The 10,417-nt window shown below is 49.8% G+C and overlaps 1 protein-coding gene across 1 annotated transcript; it reads left to right on the forward strand.

Annotated features, from left to right (window-relative positions):
• The first annotated feature begins 5,009 nt into the window (after positions 1 to 5,009).
• Positions 5,010 to 9,624, forward strand: LOC140913797 (membrane-spanning 4-domains subfamily A member 4A). The gene is made up of 7 exons (XM_073350594.1): positions 5,010 to 5,085; positions 5,498 to 5,615; positions 6,188 to 6,298; positions 6,863 to 6,919; positions 7,033 to 7,182; positions 8,673 to 8,795; positions 9,195 to 9,624. Exons 2-7 carry the CDS (start codon positions 5,556 to 5,558, stop codon positions 9,240 to 9,242), a joined length of 549 nt encoding a protein of 182 aa, XP_073206695.1. The 5' UTR covers positions 5,010 to 5,085; positions 5,498 to 5,555; the 3' UTR covers positions 9,243 to 9,624.
• Positions 9,625 to 10,417: the final 793 nt, after the last annotated feature.

Raw genomic sequence — 10,417 nt, forward strand, 5'->3', positions numbered from 1 at the left:
CCTTGCTGTTAACATTACACAGCACATGTGCTTTCATTACAAGGTCGCATTTTGCCTCTTATTGAGGGTATGCCGGTTTGGTGTGAGAGATCACTCACGCAGGGCTTGTAGGCAGCCATGATAAGCCACAGTCTTTTGGCTTCTTTAACCTTCATAACATGTGGGGATGGTGCCAAACAGCAGCGCCCTCATTTCCCATACAAAGTAGCCTTTGGGTTACCCATTAAAAATGGGTTTGGCAATTTAAAAAGAGGGGCTGCGGTTTCTGGATTCACGTGCAGCAGAAACCCAGCTAACCCCCTCCGCCCCACCACATGCACCCAATTCTCTGGATGATGGCTTCACCCCTCCCCGCACTGTGTGGCTAACAGCGGGGAAGATTTCTGTTCAGCCACAGGCAAACAGCCCAGCAGGAACGGGCACCTCTGAATGTCCACTTACTAAAACCACCCTATTTCAACGAGGTGACCATAAATAATATCACTGTCCTGAGGGTAACACAGAGAGATAAAGAACAGATGTTGTTTGAATGCCAGCAAACACTGGGACCATACACTGCAATGCTTTGTTCTGCAATGATTCCCGACTATGTGCTACTGGCCTGTGTGGTAAAGTGCCCTACCATGGAGGATGGAATGAGAAACCTTTTGCAAAGTCTTTGGGAGTACATCCAAGAGAGCTTTATGGAGATGTCCCTGGAGGATTTCCGCTCCATCCCCAGACACGTTAACAGACTTTTCCAGTAGCTGTACTGGCCACTAATGCAAGAGCAAATTAATCATTAAACATGCTTGCTTTTAAACCATGTATAATACTTACAAAGGTACACTCACCAGAGGTCCTTTCTCTGCCTTCAGGATCTGGGAGCCCACCTTGGGTGGGTTCAGGGTGTACTGGGTCAAGGTCCAGGGTGCTAAACAGTTCCTGGCTGTTGGGGAAACCGGTTTCTCCACTTGCTTGTTGTCAGCTATCTACAACCTCATCATCATCATCCTCTTCCTCGCCCCCAAAACCCGCTTCTTTGTTGTCTCCCACTCCTTCGATGGAGTCAAAGCACAGGGTTGGGGTAGTGGTGGCTGCACCCCCTAGAATGGCATGCAGCTCATCATAGATGTGGCATGTCTGGGGCTCTGAACTGGAGCAGCCGTTTGCCTCTCTTGTTTGTGTAGGCTTGCCTGAGCTCCTTAATTTTCATGCGGCACTGCTGCGGGTCCCTGTTATAGCCTCTGTCCTTCATGCCATTGGAGATTTTTTCAAATATTTTGGCATTTCATCTTTTCGAATGGAGTTCTGCCAGCACAGATTCGTCTCCCCATACAGCAATCAGATCCCATACCTCCCGTTCGGTCCATGCTGGAGCTCTTCGGTGATTCTGGGACTGCATGGTCTCTGTGATGATGAGCTCTGCATGGTGACCTGTGCAAGTGAGCTCGCCATGCTGGCCAAACAGGAAATGAGATTCAAAAGTTCGCGAGCCTTTTCCTGTATACCTGGCCAGTGCATCTGAGTTGAGAGCGCTGTCCAGAGCAGTCACAACTGAGCACTCTGGGATAGCTCCCGGAGGCCAATACCGGTGAATTGCATCCACAGTACCGCAAATTCGACCCAGCAAGGCCGATTTCAGCGCTAATCCCCTCGTTGGGGGTGGAGTAAGGAAATAGATTTAAGAGCCCTTTAAGTCGAAAAAAAGGGCTTCGTCTTGTGGACGGGTGCAGGGTTAAATTGAGATAACGCTGCTAAATTTGACCTAAACTCGTAGTGTAGACCAGGCCTTAGAGTGAATAAATGAAGACTTGGCACAGCACTTCTGAAAGGTTGCCGACCCCTGGTATAGGCTATAGCTACTTAGCACAGCACTCTGTCCCCCTCTAGTGGTAGCTATGCCAACTAGAGCTTCTGTCTGCTACAGCTTTGGCTAAGAGCTGTCCCTTTTAGCTAGGGGCAGAAGAGGATCATGTATTAAGATCCAGAGGTCAAAGGTTCAATACTTGTTCCTGAGAACTGAACCCAGGGGGCATCAGTGTTACAATAATGTAAAGACAAATATTATAGAGTGACTTGATAGAATTCAAGTGCCCCAGGGGTCAGTCCTGGGACCGGTTTTGTTCAACATCTTTATTAATGATATGGATGATGGCATGGATTGCACCCTCAGCAAGTTCTCAGATGATACTAAACTGGTGGGGAGGGATAGCTCAGTGGTTTGAGCATTGGCCTGCTAAACTCAGGGTTGTGAATTGAATCCTTAAGGGAGGCCATTTAGGGATCTGAGGCAAAAATTGGGGATTGGTCCTGCTTTGAGCAGGGGGTTGGACTAGATGATCTCCTGAGGTCCCTTCCAACCCTGATATTCTATGATAGGGTCCAGAGTAACCTAGACAAATTGGAGGATTGGCTCAAAAGAAATCTGATGAGGTTCAACAAGGACAAGTGCAGAGTCATGCACTTAGGATGGAAGAATCCCATGAACCGCTATAGGCTGGGGACTGACTGGCTAAGCAGCAGTTTGGCAGAAAAGGACCTAGAGATTACAGTGGATGAGAAGCTGGATATGAGTCAGCAGTGTGCCCTTGTTGCCGCTAATGGCATATTTGGATTCATTATTAAGAGTCATTGCCAGCAGATCGAGGGAACTGATTATTCCCCTCTATTCGGCACTGGTGAGGCCACATCTGGAGTACTGCATCCAGATTTGGTCCCCCCACTACAGAAAGGATGTGGACAAACTGGAGAGAGTCCAGAGGAGGGCAACGAAAATGATCAGGGGGCTGGGGCACATGACTTATGAGGAGAGACTGAGGGAACTGGCTTATTTAGTCTACAGAAGAGAAGAGTGAGGGGGCATTTGATAGCAGCCTTCAACTACCTGAAGTGGTGGGGGGGGTTTCAAAGAGGATGGAGCTTGGCTGTTCTCAGTGGTGGCAGATGACAGAACAAGGAGCAATGGTCTCAAGTTGCGGGGTGGAAGTCTAGGTTGGATATTAGGAAACACTATTTCACTAGGAGGGTGGTGAAGCACTGGAATGGGTTCCCTAGTAGGTGGTGAAATCTCCATCCTCAGAGGTTTTTAAGGCCTGGCTTGACAAAGGGATGATTTAGTTGGTGTTGGTTCTTCTTTGAGCAGGGGGTTGGACTAGATGACCTCCTGAGGTCTCTTCCAACCCTAATCTTCTATGATTCTATGAATCAGTACCTATATGGAGTACATAAACTTGAAAATTAAGGGCTCTTCAGTCTAGCAGACAAAGACTTACTTTCCAAGTGCTGTGGTGGATTCTCAATCACTAGCAAATTAAGTCAAGATTGGAAGTTTTTCCTAAGGATCAGTGCAATAAAAAAGATGGAGAAAAGTTGTTCTCTGTTGCCACAGAGGGCAGGACAAGAGGCAATGGGTTCAAACTAGAGCAGATTTAGATTAAACCTCAGGCAGAGCTTCCTAACTGTAAGAACAGTAGGACAATGGAACAGACTGTCTAGGGAGGTCGCGGAAGCTCCTTCACTGGAGGTTTTCAAAAACAGACATATGGCTGTCCAGCCTTGGAGGGCTTAGACACAACAAATCCTGCTTCTTGGCAGGGTGTTAGACTAGGTGGCCCTCCTTGTGGTCCCTTCTAACCCTGTGGTTCTATGATCTGTGCTAATTCAAACAGTAATGAATTCAGGGCAGCCCTGTGGCCTGTGCTAAGCAGGATGTCAGACTAGCTGATCACAGATGTCTCTTCTGGCCTTGGAATCTACTCTAGGTGGATGGTGCTGGCAGTAACTGAGAGAGTTGGTGTCTCTCTCTTACACGGTAATGTCTGCAGTGAATTGTATGTGGGTCTGTGATCCAGCCATCCCTACTCCAAGCCCCAGCACTGATTGTTCTAGGAGTGGTGGGAGGGAATGATGATTGCTGGTGAGGTGCAGGGAGGTAGCTGTGTACTAGCAGAATTGGTAGTCTCCTGGCCACAAAACCAAACCCACAAGGTTTACTGTTTGTGCATGGCTGATAGGATTGCTCCCAGAGAGAAGCCTTCTAAATCAACAGGCACTTGCATCAGCTTCCCCCAGTTGGGTCCTCTGCCTGGCCTGGAGGGGGCAAGGGCTGGGATTGCAACAGGTTAGTGGGGGGCTCTTGGAAGGGCATAGAGAAATGTTGCTGTCTATTGGGAAGTGAGGAGGCTGCTTGGGGCCAGAGTGTTTGTCTACCTGGGAGATGTGTTGGGTGAGGGCAGATGCAGAAAACAGCCTTGTGATTAGGCTGAGTGTGTGTGTGTGTGGGGGGGGGGGGGGGGCTGTGGCATGGGAACAATGCCAGCCCCTGCCCCCTCAGTAGATAATTATCACCCTGCGTGTGACTGCCTGAAAAACTGTCCCAGAGGGGTGAAGGCTGTGTGTGGGGAGAAGGATACCTGCCTTGGTGGGAAGACAGAGTGTTGTGTGGGTTCAATTGGGAGAGCTAGGGATGGGGTGGGGGGAGATGTGTGTACATCCTGGAGGAGATTGGGGCTGGGGGCAGCTCTCCAGGAATGGCTGGTGGTTGTGATAATCTCTCCCTGAGGGCCGAAGGGTAGTGGAGTGGGTGGGGGAGAGGGGTAATCTCCCTGTCGTGGCCATCTTGGTGTACGTCTCTTTTCCTGGTGGCCCTTCCCAACATATTCACGTTTCCAGAACGGCAGATCCCCTCAACCACCCTGCAGCCACTCATTCCCATCCCCTGGAGCCACCCAGCCCCACAGGCAGCTGCATGGCTTGGCCCCCAGATGGGCCATGCCCCTTGGCTCCTGAGGCACTGTGACCTTCCCTGGGCTGGATGGGAGCTGACAGGCCCCTTCCCGCCTCCGGCTCCCCACGCAGGGGGAGAGCAGGAGCACAGTGACTGTGCAGGGCAGCCTGTGCTGAGTTGTGCTGAAAGCTCCTTCTCTGTGCTAAGCATCCGGCAGCCCCACAGGAGGTTGGGACACTTCCTGGCAGGCCTCCAAGGAGACACAAGGGATCAGATCAGTCTGGGGGGAGCAGCAGGAGAACCAGGCATAAAGCTGGTGATTGGAACCCACACTGTGAGCCTGGAGCCCACCTCAGTGTCAGGACAGAGAGACCCAGGTGAGTGTGGAGAGGGAGGTGTGTGTGTGTGTTGGGGGCATCAATGGGGAGGGCAGTAGATGGGATGAGGGGTTTGGGGGCTGGATCACTAAAAGAAGGGGTGACTGGCCTCAGGGGGGTGAAGGACCCCCTGGGACAGGACAGGACCCCTGGCCCTCATTCCCCCTGACCAGAGGAGTCTCTCATCCTGGGACACCTAAATCTGTGCCCCTATCATAGTCCCCTCTGCTTCCAACTTGTCTCCTAGCTAGAGACCAGCCTGTTCGCCCTCCCTTGGGGCTTTACCAACAGGGACCAGGCAGATACTCCTGGGGTGCCTCTCTCATAAGGGGGCTGCATTGGCTGGGGTGGGGGAGATGTGTCTGCTCCATGTCCTCCTCAGATTGACATTACCCCATTACCCCCTTCACAGGCTCGTTTGCAGGAGTCCACTCGGGGATTGTTCCGTGTCACCACGCCCGGGGGCCACCATGCCAGAGCTGGAATCCCTGCAACACAGCTTCCTCGGGGTGCAGCCCAGAGTCTTTGGGGTGAGGCCTTTCCCAGGGAGACACAGAGCTGGGGCTTCCCTCCCATGTCTCCTGCCTTGGTCTCCTTGATGTTCCCTCAACCAACAGCTGGGGCAGAGCTCCCAGACCTGGCTCTGTGGGCAGTGGGGACCCAGCTCTTTTGCCATCCCTTAGAGATGAGGGTGGCGCCCTGGGGGATGTGGAGAAGGTGGGTGGGGATCCAGCAGTGCCACTACCTGCTCTGGGAATAAGGAGAGGCCAGGCTTCTCCCGGGCCTGCTCCTCTGCTGCCAGGATTCCAATCACCCACCTAAGGGTCCTGAGTAGCCCTATGGGCTCTGCACTGGCCCATAGGGCTACTTGGGATCCCTTCTGATAAGGCTTGAAACTCAGAAGAGTGGGGGCAAGCAAATGCCCATGTGGTTTATCAGCACCCCGCCCACCCCAGCCCTGATGCCTGGCTCAGCAAGGCTGGCTTGTGCTCCCTGCATTCCAAGGGATGGCATCCCTGCACGCTGGTATCTGACTGGCACCCGTAGTGACTGTGATGCTCCCAGCCCCCTTGCCAATGGCTGTAGCATCTCTCATTGCCAGGCGGTGCTAGTGGTGGTGGGGCTGCTGCAGGTGGCCTTTGGAACCCTCTTCGCCATCGACAACTGCGCTTACGCGGATAGTGTCGGCATCCACTTCTTCCCAGGAATCCTGGTAAGAGAATGAGTTGTCTCAAAAAGAACAGGAGGACTTGTGGCACCTTAGAGACTAACCAATTTATTAGAGCATGAGCTTTCATGGGCTACAGCCCACTTCATCAGATGCATAGAATGGAACATATAGTAAGAATATATATATATATATATATATACACAGAGAAGGTGGAAGTTGCCATACAAACTGTAAGAGGCTAATTAATTAAGATGAGCTATTATCAGCAGGAGAAAAAAACTTTTGTAGTGATAATCAAGATGGCCCATTTAGACAGTGAACAAGAAGGTGTGAGGATACTTAACTTAGGGAAATAGATTCAATATGTTGTCTCAGCTGCCCCTGCTGGCCCACCCACACACCCTTCAGTGCCCTTCAATCCTGACCTATAGCCCCCCTGCCCTGGGCTCCCCACATGCAGAACTCTGGTGCCTCTCAATCCCAGTCCTGCACCTCCTGCAGCTCTGCGGAGGCCCTGCAGTGCCAGCCCTGCTTTCCTAGTGCTGAGTACCCGTCACTCCCACAAAGCCCTGACTGTTACTCCTTGTGCTCTGACTCTTTCCCTAGTTATTCTTGGCTGGCATCATTGCCATTGCTGCTGACAGAGCACCTAGCATGGCCCTGGTGAGTGATCAATCCTGTTCCTCTGTATCTCTTTCTTTCTCCTTCCCCGCGCCACTCCCTTAGGCACCATGTTGATCCATAGCAGCATTGCCCATAGTTCTGCTGTCTTCCAGGTGAAGGCCTGTCTGGTGATCCAGATTATTGCTGCAACTGTTGTCATGGTGATCAACTTCCTCTACATGAGGGACCTGCTCTCCTATCTCAGTTTTGCCTGTGACCTCCAGGACCAACTCCAGAACTGCCGTGTGCACGATCAGATCCTGGTGGGTTCCTCCCCCCCGATCCCGTGTCTAGCCCTGCCTTGTTGTGGGAGGCCATTGACTGTTTTCTGGGGGAGATATATGATCCTGGGGGATTCAGTCTCCATCTTCTTTTATGCCTGGGCTTCCACTCCACCCCCTCAGTTGCTATAGATCTGAAGGCCAGGGTGGACTATTGTGATCATCTACTCTGACCACCCGCATAGCATGGGCCAGAGAATGTCATGTCTTAGGTTTTTCTCTCACCCCATTACTGTAGTATCTGAACACCTTACATGCTTTAATGTATGGATCCTGGGAGACAGAGCTGTGCTATTATCTCCATCTTACAGATGGGAAAGGCAAACTCTCACCACGCCTAAATACTCATGAGGATCTGGGCCTAAGTGACTTGCCGTAGATCACACAGGACATGGATGTCAGAGCCAGGGATGGTTGGACCACCCTTCCTCTCCCAATAATTGGACTTTACCCAATAATTTCTGCCCAGCTGAACCCAATACCTTGTGGGTTGAATTGCAGCACCTATCTTAGAGATCTAGTCTCAATTTAAGAATTCCAACTGGATTTCAGCCAATGGGAAGCCGTCGCAGTGGTCCAGTGTTCCAAGATAGGAGCCCACCACCACTAAAGCCCCCACTGGATATCTTTGGGGAATTCTGAGGGTTTTGTTTTTTCAAAATCCTGCTCAATTCTCCTTTTCCTCCCACCCCACCCCAGTTTGTATTGGAAAATCTGTGGGATAGTCCCTCGATTCCCCCTGACATGAATAGGATGGTTGGTGTTTGTATTGGAGGTTACTAGAAATCAAGTTGACTTTTATTTGTCTGATCATTCTGAGTTTTCAAACAATTCTACTGACTTTATGCAATGTGCCTCTGAAGCTGCATGTCTAAATTAGTGCAATCTGGGACTCGGGGAGCTGGATTGAAGAAACCTTATGGTTAAGGCACTGATCTGGAAGCCAGGAGTTCTGGGTTGAGTTCCTCAGTCTGCCACAAACTTTCTGTATGACCTTGGACAAGTCACTTCATCTCTCGTTGTCTCAGTTCCCCATCTATAAAATGGGGATAACAGTCCTTCTGGTCTCCCAGCTTTTGCCTGTCATGACTATTTAGACTGTAAGATCTCTGGGACACAGATCATCTCTTACAATCTACTCTTAGGACAATGGGATCCCAAGCTTATAGGTCCTACTGTAATATTAAATTATAATCGTAGTCTGGTAAAGTGCCCGGCACATATTAGGTGCTGCATAACTAATAAATGAATGATGACTATTAAATATTCACACAGTGTAGAATTTCTATGGTGTACATTTCCTATAGTCCCTGGCATCACTTACAAGGGGGCTGGATGAATATTGCAGCAGTATAAGCGACCATCCTCCACAGACTGCCTGTGGGGATGGATGTAGTTGTACACTCTAGTTTCTATGCTGGTTTCCAGGGATATGTCTGTCTGTAACTCTCTGTCCCTGGTCTGTTCTCTAGATCTACTGCACGGGCATGCGGGGCATTGCACTGTTCACAGCGACTCTGGGGTTGTGCCTCACTGTTTCTCTGGCAGCGTTTGGATGCAAAGCTGTCTGTTACCAGAACTCTGAAGATGATGTGGTAATTAAACAGCAGCTGAATAGGGGAGAAGGGGAAGAGAGAGAGAATAGGAAAATGGGATTTTTATTTTAACAAAATAGCTATAACTACAGACACATACAGCTCCAGTTTCAGCTTTGTCTGTCTTGCTGACTGCAGGTTATGCGTTGCTGGAACTTTATACAGCACGGATACCTAGTGGCTGAGTAATACAGTATACATAAATTATATCATTACACAGACGGTGGGTGAGAATGGAGGAAGGACTGGGGTGAAGTTCCCAGGTACATTGCCTTTTCATAGCAGGGCAATCAGGATAGGTGGGTGCTGGGAGGAAGCAGGATGGCGGCCTGGGGATTGGGTTTCATCACTGCTGTACTTATGGATTATTCAGCACGCTATGTTTCATTTCTTTTCCAGCCCATTGTTGTCCTTAGCTCTCATGAGGTAAAAGCAGATCCTGAGTGAGAGGGGCCCTCTTCATGCCACCAGCCTGAGTGACATCATCAGACAGCTCCCCCAATGGAGATCCCAGTGGTTTCCCTGCCCTGAGCAAGTGCTGCTTCACTTGTGAGCAATAACCCATGGCAAGGGGAGGGGCCAAGTACCCAAGCACTGCAGGATGCTGTGCCAAGGGGCAAAGCCAGGCAGACCTTCTCCTTAGTAGAGATTGGCAGATTTCCCACCTTCCCCTGCCACAGTGACCATTCCCAATGGCTTCTCCACCCAGCTGGCAAACGGCCTGGATTCTCCCCTGGTCAATAAATGGCCTCTATTTCCTCACCTGGGTACAATTAAAAACTGTACCCAGCTAGGCAAAAATACAGTCCACTGGCCAAACAGATCAGAACACTTCCATGCCCCTAGGCCACTCAGCTCCAAAGGAGTGAGAAAGGATGGGGTTATCCACCAGAACAAAGCCACTGGGCCATTTGCAGCCCTGGCCTAGGGAGAATCCCCAACATTGACTCCAAAGGGAGTCTGCACCCATTTACACCCGGACTGAATTTGACCTGTTTTGTCACCACGTTACATGATGGTACATTATCCCCCAATGGGACCTGTTAATATAGGGCAGTACCATCAAAAGTGGGTGTATGCAGGGATAATAGAGCTGCTGGTGCTTGGTGAGTGTGTCTTCAGGGACAGACATGGGCATCAACTTGACCTGGGTTATTGCTGATCTAAAATGTCTCTTGCTTTCATTTTTTAAACAAATTAAACATTTAATTAAATCCCAGAGTTCCTTCTATTTCTGGTGTATCAGAAAAATGATCTTCCATGAATGCAGTGCTTCCCATCCTGATGGATGCCAGAGTCCTGACTTCAGAATGGTTCTATACACTAGAGCTGAGCAATCATTGGAATTTCCATCCCATAGGAAGTTCTGACATTTAGATGCTTGTTTCCATCTAAATCAGGACAAAATATTAATTCTTCACTGAACACAAAGTTCTGAAAATTTTTAATTCAGAAATGTCTAAACATTCCTTTTGCCATTTGCTATTGAAATGTTTTGAGATACTTCAGTATTTACAGCATATACCTTAGCTGCTGTAGTGCCTCATGGGAGTTATAGTTTGGAAGCATGATGCCCTCCATCTTCTTTATGGGCTTTGTTCTCTTGCTGGACTACATTTTCC

The sequence above is a fragment of the Lepidochelys kempii genome, chromosome 6 (genome assembly GCF_965140285.1).
Source record: "Lepidochelys kempii isolate rLepKem1 chromosome 6, rLepKem1.hap1, whole genome shotgun sequence".
NCBI lineage: Eukaryota > Metazoa > Chordata > Testudines > Cheloniidae > Lepidochelys > Lepidochelys kempii.